The sequence below is a fragment of the Salmo salar genome, chromosome ssa23 (assembly GCF_905237065.1).
Source record: "Salmo salar chromosome ssa23, Ssal_v3.1, whole genome shotgun sequence".
NCBI classification, from domain to species: domain Eukaryota; kingdom Metazoa; phylum Chordata; class Actinopteri; order Salmoniformes; family Salmonidae; genus Salmo; species Salmo salar.
In genome coordinates, this window is record NC_059464.1 from 44,267,264 (window position 1) to 44,282,929 (window position 15,666).

The following is a 15,666-nucleotide window of genomic DNA, read 5'->3' on the forward strand; positions in this document are numbered from 1 at the left end:
TGGTGACAAAAAAAAAAAAAGGTATTTTAAATTGTTTTTATTTCAAACATTTGATCCAAAGCGATTTACAGCACAGGAAGTGCATACATTTTCAATATGTGCAAGTGATCCGTGTGGGAATTGAACAAAGAAACTATACATCTGGCCTTGTTAGTACCAAGCTCTTATCAACAGAGCCTCAGAACCAGGGATGTGGTACAATTCAACAAACACTGTATATCAATACATATGCAGAACTGGTTTGAGCCTCTGCCACATACGCTAAGGGCTAGTTACATGCTACGTGCTTTGAGCTAGATATGCTAAGTGGTTAGGGCTAGTTACATGCTAAGTGCTTAGGGCTAGTTACATGCTAAGTGGTTAGGGCTAGTTACATGCTAAGTGGTTAGGGCTAGTTACATGCTAAGTGCTTTGAGCTAGATATGCTAAGTGGTTAGGGCTAGTTACATGCTAAGTGGTTAGGGCTAGTTACATGCTAAGTGGTTAGGGCTAGTTACATGCTAAGTGCTTTGAGCTAGATATGCTAAGTGGTTAGGGCTAGTTACATGCTAAGTGGTTAGGGCTAGTTACATGCTAGGTGTTTAGGGCTAGTTACATGCTAAGTGGTTAGGGCTAGTTACATGCTAAGTGGTTAGGGCTAGTTACATGCTAAGTGGTTAGGGCTAGTTACATGCTAAGTGTTTAGGGCTAGTTACATGCTAAGTGGTTAGGGCTAGTTACATGCTAAGTGGTTAGGGCTAGTTACATGCTAAGTGGTTAGGGCTAGTTACATGCTAAGTGGCTTTAGGGCTAGTTACATGCTAGGCGGGTAGGGCTAGTTACATGCTAAGTGTTTAGGGCTAGTTACATGCTAAGTGGTTAGGGCTAGTTACATGCTAAGTGGTTAGGGCTAGTTACATGCTAAGTGGTTAGGGCTAGTTACATGCTAAGTGGTTAGGGCTAGTTACATTCTAAGTGGTTAGGGCTAGTTACATGCTAAGTGGCTTTAGGGCTAGTTACATGCTAAGAGGTTAGGGCTAGTTACATGCTAAGTGCTTTGAGCTAGATATGCTAAGTGGTTAGGGCTAGTTACATGCTAAGTGGTTAGGGCTAGTTACATGCTAAGTGGTTAGGGCTAGTTACATGCTAAGTGCTTTGAGCTAGATATGCTAAGTGGTTAGTGCTAGTTACATGCTAAGTGGTTAGGGCTAGTTACATGCTAAGTGGTTAGGGCTAGTTACATGCTAAGTGCTTTGAGCTAGATATGCTAAGTGGTTAGGGCTAGTTACATGCTAAGTGGTTAGGGCTAGTTACATGCTAAGTGGTTAGGGCTAGTTACATGCTAAGTGGTTAGGGCTAGTTACATGCTAAGTGGTTAGGGCTAGTTACATGCTAAGTGGTTAGGGCTAGTTACATGCTAAGTGTTTAGGGCTAGTTACATGCTAAGTGGTTAGGGCTAGTTACATGCTAAGTGGTTAGGGCTAGTTACATGCTAAGTGGCTTTAGGGCTAGTTACATGCTAGGTGGGTAGGGCTAGTTACATGCTAAGTGTTTAGGGCTAGTTACATGCTAAGTGGTTAGGGCTAGTTACATGCTAAGTGGTTAGGGCTAGTTATATGCTAAGTGGTTAGGGCTAGTTACATGCTAAGTGGCTTTAGGGCTAGTTACATGCTAAGAGGTTAGGGCTAGTTACATGCTAAGTGGTAGGGCTAGTTACATGCTAAGTGGTTAGGGCTAGTTACATGCTAAGTGCTTTGAGTTAGATATGCTAAGTGGTTAGGGCTAGTTACATGCTAAGTGGTTAGGGCTAGTTACATGCTAAGTGGTTAGGGCTAGTTACATGCTAAGTGGTTAGGGCTAGTTACATGCTAAGTGGTTAGGGCTAGTTACATGCTAAGTGTTTAGGGCTAGTTACACGCTAAGTGGTCAGGGCTAGTTACATGCTAAGTGGTTAGGGCTAGTTACATGCTAAGTGTTTAGGGCTAGTTACATGCTAAGTGGTTAGGGCTAGTTACATGCTAAGTGGTTAGGGCTAGTTATATGCTAAGTGGTTAGGGCTAGTTACATGCTAAGTGGTTAGGGCTAGTTACATGCTAAGTGGCTTTAGGGCTAGTTACATGCTAAGAGGTTAGGGCTAGTTACATGCTAAGTGGTAGGGCTAGTTACATGCTAAGTGGTTAGGGCTAGTTACATGCTAAGTGCTTTGAGTTAGATATGCTAAGTGGTTAGGGCTAGTTACATGCTAAGTGGTTAGGGCTAGTTACATGCGAAGTGGTTAGGGCTAGTTACATGCTAAGTGGTTAGGGCTAGTTACATGCTAAGTGGTTAGGGCTAGTTACATGCTAAGTGTTTAGGGCTAGTTACATGCTAAGTGGTTAGGGCTAGTTACATGCTAAGTGTTTAGGGCTAGTTACATGCTAAGTGGCTTTAGGGCTAGTTACATGCTAGGCGGGTAGGGCTAGTTACATGCTAAGTGTTTAGGGCTAGTTACATGCTAAGTGGTTAGGGCTAGTTACATGCTAAGTGTTTAGGGTTAGTTACATGCTAAGTGGTTAGGGCTAGTTACATGCTAAGTGGTTAGGGCTAGTTACATGCTAAGTGGTTAGGGCTAGTTACATGCTAAGTGGCTTTAGGGCTAGTTACATGCTAAGAGGTTAGGGCTAGTTACATGCTAAGTGCTTTGAGCTAGATATGCTAAGTGGTTAGGGCTAGTTACATGCTAAGTGGTTAGGGCTAGTCACATGCTAAGTGGTTAGGGCTAGTTACATGCTAAGTGCTTTGAGCTAGATATGCTAAGTGGTTAGTGCTAGTTACATGCTAAGTGGTTAGGGCTAGTTACATGCTAAGTGGTAGGGCTAGTTACATGCTAAGTGGTTAGGGCTAGTTACATGCTAAGTGCTTTGAGCTAGATATGCTAAGTGGTTAGGGCTAGTTACATGCTAAGTGGTTAGGGCTAGTTACATGCTAAGTGGTTAGGGCTAGTTACATGCTAAGTGGTTAGGGCTAGTTACATGCTAAGTGGTTAGGGCTAGTTACATGCTAAGTGTTTAGGGCTAGTTACATGCTAAGTGGTTAGGGCTAGTTACATGCTAAGTGGTTAGGGCTAGTTACATGCTAAGTGGCTTTAGGGCTAGTTACATGCTAGGCGGGTAGGGCTAGTTACATGCTAAGTGTTTAGGGCTAGTTACATGCTAAGTGGTTAGGGCTAGTTACATGCTAAGTGGTTAGGGCTAGTTATATGCTAAGTGGTTAGTGCTAGTTATATGCTAAGTGGTTAGTGCTAGTTACATTGCATTCGGAAAGTATTCAGACCCCTCAACTTTTTCCACATTTTATTATGTTACAGCCTTATTCTAAAATTGATTAAATAGTTTATCCCCCCTCATCAATCTACACACAATACTCCATAATGACAAAGCGAAAACAGGTTTTTAGAAATGTTTGCAAATGTATTAAAAATTAACTGAAATATCACATTTACATAAGTATTCAGACCCTTTACTCAGTACTTTGTTGAAACACCTTTGGCAGCAGTTCTAAACGTCTTCCATTTAAGAATGAACTCTGACATGCACTGTCAACTGTGGGATCTTATATAGACAGGTGTGTATCTTTCCAAATCATGTCCAATCAATTGAATTTACCACACGTGGACTCCAATCAAGTTGTAGAAACATCTCAAGGATGATCAATGGAAACAGGATGCACCTCATAGCAAAATGGTCTGAATACTTACGTAAATAAGCTATCTGGGGTTTTTTTTTGCAAAAAAAATCTAAAAACCTATTTTCACTTTGTCATGATGGGGTATTGTGATGTCATGATGGGGTATTGTGATGTCATGATGGGGTATTGTGATGTCATTGTGGGGTATTGTGTGTAGACTGATGAGAAAAATGATGTATTTAATCCATTTTATAATAGGACTGTAACACAACAAAACATGGAAAGAGAGAGAGAGAGAGAGAATTCTGTGTACCCCTGGTGCACTTCACTGTGTGCCTCTGGCCAAGAACCAGGAAAGGTTGGACTTAAAACAAACACAGACTACTAACACCGAGGTCACAATAAATCATCCAAAACTGCAACAAATATATAACCTGGTCCAAGAGCTGTTTGTACTGTCTTGCCAACTCTGATGGTCATTGCCATGCCAAATACAAACAAGTTATGCAATGACCATAAGACTTGGCTATAGAACACATTTAATGGCCATAAGAGTTGGCTATAGAACACATTTAATGGCCATAAGAGTTGGCTATAGAACACATTTAATGGCCATAAGAGTTGGCTATGGAACACATTTAATGGCCATAAGAGTTGGCTATAGAACACATTTAATGGCCATAAGAGTTGGCTATAGAACACATTTAATGGCCATAAGAGTTGGCTATAGAACATAATGACCATAAGAGTTGGCTATGGAACACATTTAATGGCCATAAGAGTTGGCTATAGAACACATTTAATGGCCATAAGAGTTGGCTATAGAACACATTTAATGGCCATAAGAGTTGGCTATAGAACACATTTAATGACCATAAGAGTTGGCTATAGAACACATTTAATGGCCATAAGAGTTGGCTATAGAACACATTTAATGGCCATAAGAGTTGGCTATGGAACACATTTAATGGCCATAAGAGTTGGCTATAGAACACATTTAATGGCCATAAGAGTTGGCTATAGAACACATTTAATGACCATAAGAGTTGGCTATAGAACACATTTAATGGCCATAAGAGTTGGCTATAGAACACATTTAATGGCCATAAGAGTTGGCTATAGAACACATTTAATGGCCATAAGAGTTGGCTATAGAACACATTTAATGGCCATAAGAGTTGGCTATAGAACACATTTAAAAACTCACTATGAAGAAATAGCTCAGCCTAATTTCAGTTTGTGACAAAACAAGCAAGTACAGTGCAAAGAATTATTGTATAATCTAAACCACTCTGAACTATATTGTCCATAACCAAATTTTTCCCCCCCAGCTGTTTGAAGCTGGTGTACAAAACTGAAAGCATAGAAATAGCCCAAATAGAACAGATCTACCTCTTCTTAGCCTGGCTTTCAATGAGAATGACAGATCTATATCACACGCTAGCTGTCCTGCAGGGTACTGTCGTTGGGAAACAGAGCAGAGGCCTGGTAAGTGGTGCTAGCTGTCCTGCAGGGTACTGTCGTTGGGAAACAGAGCAGAGGCCTAGTAAGAGGTGCTAGCTGTCCTGCAGGGTACTGTCATTGGGAAACAGAGCAGAGGCCTGGTAAGTGGTGCTAGCTGTCCTGCAGGGTACTGTCGTTGGGAAACAGAGCAGAGGCCTGGTAAGTGGTGCTAGCTGTCCTGCAGGGTACTGTCGTTGGGAAACAGAGCAGAGGCCTGGTAAGTGGTGCTAGCTGTCCTGCAGGGTACTGTCGTTGGGAAACAGAGCAGAGGCCTGGTAAGTGGTGCTAGCTGTCCTGCAGGGTACTGTCGTTGGGAAACAGAGCAGAGGCCTGGTAAGTGGTGCTAGCTGTCCTGCAGGGTACTGTCGTTGGGAAACAGAGCAGAGGCCTGGTAAGTGGTGCTAGCTGTCCTGCAGGGTACTGTCGTTGGGAAACAGAGCAGAGGCCTGGTAAGTGGTGCTAGCTGCAAAATTGTATCTGCATCCCATGACAAAATGCGTAGTACTGCAGGAAATAAGCTTAAAAACGTCCTAGATTTTCTCTCTGTCAACAAGAGGGGATGTGAACAGTTTGAGTCATGAATAAGGCTGTGGTTGTCATGACATTCTGTCAGCCGGTTATTGTCCTGGTCTCACGGTAACTGACCGTTAACATAAACATATTTAGCATCATGGCTTCCACACAGCCTACAAGCCATGATGCAGACCTTTGGAACATCTACAGTTTAAAAAGTCTAATAAATCCATGTAATATTTTTTATTTTATTTTTTTAAACATTTTTTAGTCATTTAGCAGACGCTCTTATCCAGAGCGACTTACAGTAGTGAATGCATACATTTTTTGTTGTTGTTGTACTGGCCCCCCATGGGAATCGAACCCACAACCCTGGCGTTGCACACACCATGCTGGCGTTGCAAACACCATGCTCTACCAACTGAGCCACAGGGAAGAAGCCTAATATAGCCTACACCATCACAATAAATCCATTATTTCTTTTACACAGGTCTAAAGAAACATGATATGAAGAAAATGTAGTCTATTTCAGAAGAACAGAATAGCATACTCTAAGTTGTCCTTATGTTAGGTCCTGATCTGGCTATGCCATATGGCTGTGGGCTACACTAGTTCATTTAGCAGACAAGATTTGCTTAGAATTCCGTGGCATTATTTTATAGTATGAAGAATACAATTTAACAAAGCTGAATAAAATATAAAGGATATTTTCTCCAAATGATTTGAGGGAGTGCGCACATGCAGCTATTCTGTGTTGAGCGGTTAACAAAGAAACAGGTACTTATATTTGCTTAATTTAGTTATTTATGCAACTTTAGATGTTTTACAAACACTGGACTATATATGTTTGGATTTTTAGTACATTCCAAGGCTGCATGATGTGACTCTAATGAAGATTTGAAAAAAGTCGTATGAAAGGCATGAGCTCTGCTTTGTTTTTTTGCGCAGGCAGTACACACTTCATCAGTCTCTCATTCACAATTTGACAAACAACCTCGATTTTCCCGGCTGCATCCCCTTTGTGTGGTCATAATCCCCCTAAAAAAAAATCCATACCTTTTGCGGCCAGTGGCCATCGGGCTGAATATAATTCCCTTCTCCAAGCCCCTCATCACATGACTGGCACAACTACAACTCTACTGGCAAACCACTGCCTATTGACAGGACAGGGGGAAGTGAGTGTGTGTGAGCACCTAAACACACACACACACACACACAAAACACACACACACACACACACAGGGTTTTTCCTGGATCAAAATGGGGTTTAGGTGGTGGGGGTGGCCAATTTAGAGGCCCTCTTCTTGGTATCAGAGACAAAATTGTGCTGTTTTAAAACAAACTTTCTGCAATTCCTCTTGTCCCATCGCTGCGACTCCCGTACGGACTCGGGAGAGGTGAAGGTTGAGAGCCATGCGTCCCCCGAAACACGACCCTGCCAAGCCGCACTGCTTCTTGACACACTGCTCGCTTAACCCGGTAAGCCAGCCGCACCAATGTGTTGAGGAAATACTGCACAACTGGTCGACTGTGTTAGCGTGCATGCACACGGCCCGCCAAAGGAGTCGCTAGAGTGCGAGGGAACAGGGGAGGGTTTGCCGGCCGGCCAAACCCTCGCCTCCCCTGTGCGTCGCCTCATGGGTCTCCTGGTAGCGGTCGGCTGCAACACAGCCCGGGATCAAACCCGGATCTGTAGTGAGGCCTCAAGCACAGCAGTGCCTTAGACCGCTGCGCCACTTGAGAGGCTATTTTTTGTTTTTCCATGTATGAATCTGTTATTCGGTTGGCAGGGTAGCCTAGTGGTTAGAGTGTTGGACTAGTAACTGAAAGGTTGCAAGATCGAATCCCCGAGCTGACATGGTAAAAATCTGTTGTTCTGCCCCTGAACAAGGCAGTTAACCCACTGTTCCTAGGCTGTCATTGAAAATAAGAATTTGTTCTTAACTGACTTGCCTAGTTAAATAAAGGTAAAATAAAAAATATTCAATGCGTTTCTATGAGCTAATAGCAGTAAGGTCAAATTCAATGTTTCATCAAATATTTTTGTTATATCTAAAGGGGTCCTTAAAACAATTCCCCTCCCCAGCCTTAAACTCTAGGGCAGGGGAATTCAACTCTGACCCTACGAGGTCCAGAGCCTTCTGGTTTTCTCTTCTACCGGATAATTGATTGCACCCACCTGTTGTCCAAGGTCTAAATCAGTCCCTGATTAGAGGGGGAACAATGAAAAAGCGCAGTGGAACTGGCTTGGAGGGCCAGATTTGAGTTCGAGGGCACTAGTCTAGGTGTTTGAAGCTACTTTCCTGCAATTCTACACATTTTGCCATGGCTTATGCCATCTGAGTGACTCATAATAACAAAATCAAATCGTTGCCCCATGCCATGACATTTTTAGAATTTTGTTTAAAATCTTGTTTAAGTCGTTTTAAGTTTACACTGAAAATGTTTTACCGTTGCAATTTTTTTCTCTCTAAAATAAATAATCATACTGTTGTTTTAACACGTGCGACCAATAAAATTTGATAAATCACCTTTATATGCAGAGAAAGCCCTGTGCGCGCGCGCGCACACACACACACACACACACACACACACACACACACACACACACACACACAAATGTAAGCGTGAAGGAATGAGCTCTACACAATGAGTCTGCTCAAACAGGCGGGAGAGAGGAAAAACCGATTTATTCAACACATCCTGAAAGAACCTTTCACTGCCAACTGATCTCCTGGAACTGACTGGGAAAAAAATAGGTCATTCACAGATCAGCTAGATAAATCTATCTGCCCTAATCTCTCCTCTATGTCAATAACTTAACTATCTGATCTCAATCTCCTTTAAATTCTACACAGCCAAAATACCGCTGCCTTGTTTTCTCTCATCACCAATGCTTTTGAAAGAGATGAACATTTCCTGGTATTTGTGTTTTAATCAGCTTTCACCACACACACACACACACACACACACACACACACACACACACACACACACACACACACACGTGTGATATTTACAGTAAGTAACAGCCTGTTATTAGCCCACTGTTAGAAGGAATATTCTCCTTGTGCCAAACACACAGTCTTTCTTCACAATCCACACAGATCATGTGACACTACTTCCACAGGCTGTGTTCTGTGTGACTGTGACACTACTTCCACAGCTGTATTCTGTGTGACTCTGACACTACTTCCACAGCTGCGTTCTGTGTGACTCTGACACTACTTCCACAGCTGTGTTCTGTGTGACACTACTTCCACAGGCTGTGTTCTGTGTGACTCTGACACTACTTCCACAGGCTGTGTTCTGTGTGACTGTGACACTACTTCCACAGGCTGTGTTCTGTGTGACTGTGACACTACTTCCACAGGCTGTGTTCTGTGTGACTGTGACACTACTTCCACAGCTGTATTCTGTGTGACTCTGACACTACTTCCACAGCTGCGTTCTGTGTGACTCTGACACTACTTCCACAGCTGTGTTCTGTGTGACACTACTTCCACAGGCTGTGTTCTGTGTGACTCTGACACTACTTCCACAGGCTGTGTTCTGTGTGACTGTGACACTACTTCCACAGGCTGTGTTCTGTGTGACTGTGACACTACTTCCACAGGCTGTGTTCTGTGTGACTGTGACACTACTTCCACAGGCTGTGTTCTGTGTGACTGTGACACTACTTCCACAGGCTGTGTCCCTACTGGAGCCCTGGGCCAGAACAAGACCTGACACTCAATAACTGATGCACAGCATGTACATTACAATACTATCAGTCAGTGTGCGTGTGTGTGTGTGTGTGTGTGTCCGTCCTTGAAGCCAAATTAATACTGCAGTGTTTGACAGTGTAAAGCCATGGCTGCTAACTGAGCACTGATTTCCTGATATCAGCATCAATGTCAAACATAAAGGGCACATTACATTTACATTTTTACATTTTAGTCATTTAGCAGACACTCTTATCCAGAGCGACTTACAGTAGTGAATGCATACATATCATACAATTATATACATTTTTTTTTTTCTGTGCTGGCCCCCCGTGGGACTCGAACCCACAACCCTGGTGTTGCAAACACCGTGCTCTACCAACTGAGCTACAGGGAAGGCTATGGCTATGGCACATCTAGGATTCTTAAAACATTTATCAAATTCAAAAACACACACGACACACACACAATTATAGCCAAGAGTATTCAGGGCACAGATGTATTCTTTAGGGAAATGGCTTTGGTTTAGTGGTCCTAAGTAATCCTTATCGGTAGGAAGGGGAGAAATATATGGGTATTTTGAATTCATCTACATGAACACGGGGTACTATCCATTTAATGTACCCTATGTCTACATTTATTCACTGTTCTGTCATCTGACAAGTACAGCGGGGCTCTACACAGCGGGGCTCTACACAGCGGGGCTCTACACAGCGGGGCTCTACACAGCGGGGCTCTACACAGCGGGGCTCTACACAGCGAGCTCCTAGGGAACGGGCTGTCCAACTTACGGTATTCTCCAACTGAAGAGTCTTTGTTAAGTGGCCAAAAAAAACAAAAATAGGAAAATAAAGCCACTTAACAAACCATTAAAAACATTTAACATTTCCAGCGGGTCAAAACGGTTTGTTATGTAGTTCGTATTGAGGCTAGTTACGGGTCGTAAAGACGTCATTTCAACTAGTTTTGCCCACTGGGTGAGAATTATAAAAAAAGTTCAAAGGCTGCCTTTACACAGGAAGTCAATCCTGATATTTTGCTAAATTATTGGCAAAAGATCTGATCTGATTGGTCATAAGACCCATTAGTGGAAAACGATCAGACTTCAGGTGCCTGTGAGCCTGTGAGCCTGTGAGCCTGTGAGCCTGTGAGCCTGTGAGCCTGTGAGCCTGTGAGCCTGTGAGCCTGTGAGCCTGTGAGCCTGTGAGTTTGAGTGTGTAGCAGCCAGATGGTGTGGTGTTTACCTGCCGTTGCTGATCTGTGGAGGGGAGTGTCTGGAGTGGTCGGAGGGTTCAGACCGTCTATCAGGGGAGCGCGACCGCCCGCTACGATGTCTGTCATGGGATCGGTTGGAATGGTCGGACGCCACCGAATGGATATCTGAAATGTCTGTTGTTCAGACACACACACACACACCCCACCATATTCAACTACATAATGTACACTGAAGAAAAAAAAAAGAAAAACGCAACATGCAACAATTTCAAAGATTTTACAGAGTTACAGTTCATTTAACAAAATTAGTCAATTTAACTACGTTCTTTAGGCCCTAATCTATGGATTTCACATGACGGGGAACACAGATACCTTAAAACAAAAAGGTAGGGGGGTGGATCAGAAAACCAGTCAGTATCTGGTGTGACCACCATTTGCCTCATGCAGCGCGACACATCTCCTTCACATAGAGTTGATCAGGATGTTGATTGTGGCCTGTAGAATGTTGTCCCAGTCCTCTTCAATGGCTGTGTGAAGTTTCTGGATATTGGCGGTAACTGGAACACGCTGTCGTATGCATCTATCCAGAGCACCCCAAACATGCTCAATGGGTGACATGTCTGGTGAGTATCCCGGCCATAGAAGAACTGGGACATTTTCAGCTTCCAGGAATTGTGTACAGATCCTTGCAACATTGGGCCATTCATTATCATGCTGAAACATGAGGTGATACGGGTGGATGAATGGAACGACACTGAGCCTCAGGATCTCGTCACGGTATCTCTGTGCATTCAAATTGCATTCGATAAAATGCAATTGTGTTCGTTGTCTGTAGCTTATACCGGCCCATACCGTAACCCCACCTCTACCATGGAGCACTCTGTTCACAACGTTGACATCAGCAAACCGCTCACCCACACGATGCCATACACTCTGTCTGCCATCTGTCCTGTACAGTTGAAACCGGGATTCATCCGTGAAGAACACACTTCTCCGGGGTGCCAGTGGCCATAAATGGTGAGCATTTTCCCACTGAAGTCGGTTACGATGCCGAACTGTAGTCAAGTCAAGACCCTGGTGAGGACGACGAGCATGCAGATGAGCTTCCCTGTGATGGTTTCTGACAGTTTGTGCAGAAATTCTTCAGTTGTGCAAATCAACAGTTTCATCAGCTGTCTGGTGGCTGGTCTCAGACGATCCCACAGGTGAAGAAGCCGGATGTGGAGGTCCTGGGCTGGCGTGGTTACACGTGGTCTGCGGTTGTGAGGCCGGTTGGACGTACTGCCAAATTCTCTAAAACAACATTGGAGGCGGGTTATGGTATAGAAATTAACATTAAAAACAGCTTTGGTGGACACTCCTGCAGACAGTATGCCAATTGCATGATGGCCTTGAGATAGAAGCTGTTTTTCAGTCTCTCGGTCCCAGCTTTGATGCACCTGTACTGACCTCGCCTTCTGGATGATAGCGGGGTGAACAGGCAGTGGCTCAGGTGGTTGAGGTCCTTTATGATCTTTTTGGCCTTCCTGTGACATCGGGTGGTGTAGGTGTCCTGGAGGGCAGGTAGTTTGCCCCCGGTGATGCGTTGTGCAGACCTCACTACCCTCTGGAGAGCCTTACGGTTGTGGGCGGAACAGTTGTCATACCAGGCGGTGATACAGCCCGACAGGATGCTCTCGATTGTGCATCTGTAAAAGTTTGTGAGTGTTTATGGTGACAAGCCGAATTTTCTTCAGCCTCCTGAGGTTGAAGAGGCGCTGCTGCGCCTTCTTCACCACGCTGTCTGTGTGGTTGGACCATTTCAGTTTGTCCGTGATGTGTACGCCGAAGAACTTAAAACTTTCTACTCTCTCCACTACTGTCCCGTCAATGTAGATGGGGGGGTGCTCCCTATGCTGTTTCCTGAAGTCCACGATCATCTCCTTTGTTTTGTTGACGTTGAGTGTGAGGTTGTTTTCCTGACACCACACTCCGAGGGCCCTCACCTCCTACCTGTAGGCCGTCTCGTCGTTGTTGGTAATCAAGCCTACCACTGTAGTGTCGTCTGCAAACTTGATGATTGAGTTGGAGGTGTGCATGGCCACGCAGTCGTGGGTGAACAGGGAGTACAGGAGAGGGCTGAGAACGCACGCTTGTGGGGCCCCAGTGTTGAGGATCAGTGGGGTGGAGATGTTGTTTCCTACCCTCACCACCTGGGGGCGGCCCGTCAGGAAGTCCAGGACCCAGTTGCACAGGGCGGGGTCGAGACCCAGGGTCTCGAGCTTGATGACGAGTTTGGAGGGTACTATGGTGTTAAATGCTGAGCTGTAGTCGAATAACAGCATTCTCATATAGGTATTCCTCTTGTCCAGATGGGTTAGGGCTGTGTGTAGTGTGATTGCGTCGTCTGCGGACCTATTGGGGCGGTAAGCAAATTGGAGTGGGTGTCAGGTAGGGTGGAGGTGATATGATCCTTGACTAGTCTCTCAAAGCACTTCATGATGACGGAGGTGAGTGCTACGGGGCGATAGTCATTTAGCTCAGTTACCTTAGCTTTCTTGGGAACAGGAGCAATGGTGGCCCTCTTGAAGCATGTGGGGACAGCAGACTGGGATAAGGATTGATTGAATATGTCCGTAAACACACCATCCAGCTGGTCTGCGCATGCTCTGAGGACGCGGCTGGGGATGCCATCTGGGCCTGCAACTTTGGGAGGGTTGACACGTTTAAATGTTTTACTCACGTTGGCTGCAGTGAAGGAGAGCCCGCAGGTTTTGGTAGCGGGCCGTGTCAGTGGCACTGTATTGTCCTCAAAGCGAGCAAAGAAGTTGTTTAGTCTGTCTGGGAGCAAGACATCCTGGTCCGCGACGGGGCTGGTTTTCCTTTTATAGTCCGTGATTGACTGTAGACCCTGCCACATATGTCTCATGTTTGAGCCGTTGAATTGCGACTCCACTTTGTCTCTATACTGACGCTTAGCTTGTTTGATTGCCTTGCGGAGGGAATAGCTACACTGTTTGTATTCGGTCATGTTTCCGGTCACCTTGCCCTGATTAAAAGCAGTGGTTTGCGCTTTCAGTTTTGCGCGAACGCTGCCATCAATCCACGGTTTCTGGTTGGGGAATGTTTTAATATGGGGCGTACATATGGGTGGTGCCAGAATATGAAAGTACGGGGCTTCCCTTTCAGTAAAATGCATGCACACCCACGACCCTACAGCATTTAGCCTTTTTCCAGCATTACGAAACAACGCGCACACACACCTATGTAGTGTCCCTCACCGTCTCTGTCGGAGGCGTTGGCTGATGGGATGCTGTCGTCCAGGTCTGGTATGTTCAGCAGCGTAGCTCTCTCGTCTCTCTGCACCACCATCTTTAACTTGCCCTTTGACCTCTCAATCAGCTTCTTAGCATCTATCAACGACAGGTTTTCTGTCACCGTGCCGTTAATCTGAGAGGAAACAACCAATTAGCTGATTATAGAACAATGTGCAGGAGACAGTGGGGAAAAACATTTATTTAGCTGATTATAGAACAATGTGCAGGAGACAGTGGGGAAAAACATTTATTTAGCTGATTATAGAACAATGTGCAGGAGACAGTGGGGAAAAACATTTATTTAGCTGATTATAGAACAATGTGCAGGAGACAGTGGGGAAAAACATTTATTTAGCTGATTATAGAACAATGTGCAGGAGACAGTGGGGAAAAACATGTATTTAGCCTTCTTTCTTCTCTCTCTCCCTCCATCCTTCCCTCCTCTCCCCATCTCTCGCTCCTTTCACCTTCAGTACAACGTCTCCCTCCTGTATATTTTCTGGCCCGGGCCACCTCCCTCTCTCGCTCTCTCCCCCTCTCCCAGGTCCCTCCCCTCCTCATTACCACAACTCCCTTCTCTCTCTCTCTCTTAGTTAAAGAATCACTTCAGGCTTCTCACCTTCAGTACTACGTCCCCTTCCTGTATGTTTCCGTCCCTGGCCGCCAGGCTCTCGGGTGAGATGTCCTTCACGAAGATGTGGCTGGCCAGGCGAAGGCCATATTCTGCTTACGGAGTGAACGAACAGCAACAAAGAGAGTGTTAGCATAGCATAGCATAGCATAGTATGGTATGATATAGCATATTAGCACAGTATAACATGCTATAACATGTTAGCATAGAATGTTAGCAGTATAGCATGCTATAGCATGTTAGCATAGTATGTTAGCAGTATAGCATGCTATAGCATGTTAGCATAGTATAGCATATTGACAAATATAATATAGCAAAAATAAATAAAAAAGTATATTTCCCCAAAACAAACTATTGCTGAGTGTCGCGAGTGAAATATGTAGAACAGCGGTTATTCTACAAAAAAACTGCTATTCTGAAACAGCCCCCATCTGCACAATATTGAGAGTTGATTTGGCTCTGTACTCCAGCACTTTGGATTTGAAACGATACCATGACTACGGAGGTTAAAATGCAGACTGTCAGCTGTCATTTGAGGGTATTGTCATCTATATCTGATGAACCTTTTAGAAATTACAGAACTTTTTGTACATAGTCCTCCCATATTAGGGTACTAAAAGTATTGGGACAAATTTACTTCTACAGTATGTGTATTAAAGTACTAAAAAGTAAAGTACTTGGTCCCATATTCATAGAACACAATGACCACATCAAGCCTGTGACTCTGAAAATTGGTTGAATGCGTTTGCTGTTTGTTTTGGTTGTGTTTCAGATTATTTTGTGCCCAATAGAAATTAAATGGTAAATAATTTATTGTGTCATTCAGGAGTCACATTTATTGTAAATAAGAATAAAATATGTTTCTAAACACTTCTACATTAATGTGGATGCTAACGTGATTAAATATAATCCTGAATGAATTGTGAATAATGATGAATCAAAGTTAGATGCACAAATATCATACCCCCCCAAAACTGCTAACCTCCCCTGTTATTGTAATGGTGATATATTAGCATGTCTTGGGGGTTTGATATAAACTGCTAACCTCCCCTGTTATTGTAATGGTGAGAGGTTAGCATGTCTTGAGGGTTTGATATAAAATGCTAATCTCCCCTGTTATTGTAATGGTGATATGTTAGCATGTCTTGGGGTATGATAT

General features: G+C 44.1%; 1 protein-coding gene across 12 annotated transcripts in view; it reads right to left on the reverse strand.

The window, feature by feature from the left end:
* Nucleotides 1-15,666, reverse strand: part of LOC106584727 (tight junction protein ZO-1) — a 174,627-nt gene that overhangs the window by 49,383 nt on the left and 109,578 nt on the right. For 8 of the 12 annotated variants that reach the window (XM_045706361.1, XM_045706360.1, XM_045706356.1 and 5 more), the window contains 3 exons: nt 14,496-14,602; nt 13,823-14,009; nt 10,610-10,754 (listed from right to left, as the gene is read on the reverse strand). In XM_045706361.1, coding sequence (XP_045562317.1) covers nt 10,610-10,754; nt 13,823-14,009; nt 14,496-14,602 — 439 coding nt within the window. The remainder of the gene's footprint in view (nt 1-10,609; nt 10,755-13,822; nt 14,010-14,495; nt 14,603-15,666) is intronic. The other 4 variants (XM_045706367.1, XM_045706359.1, XM_045706357.1 and 1 more) reach the window with 3 other exon arrangements.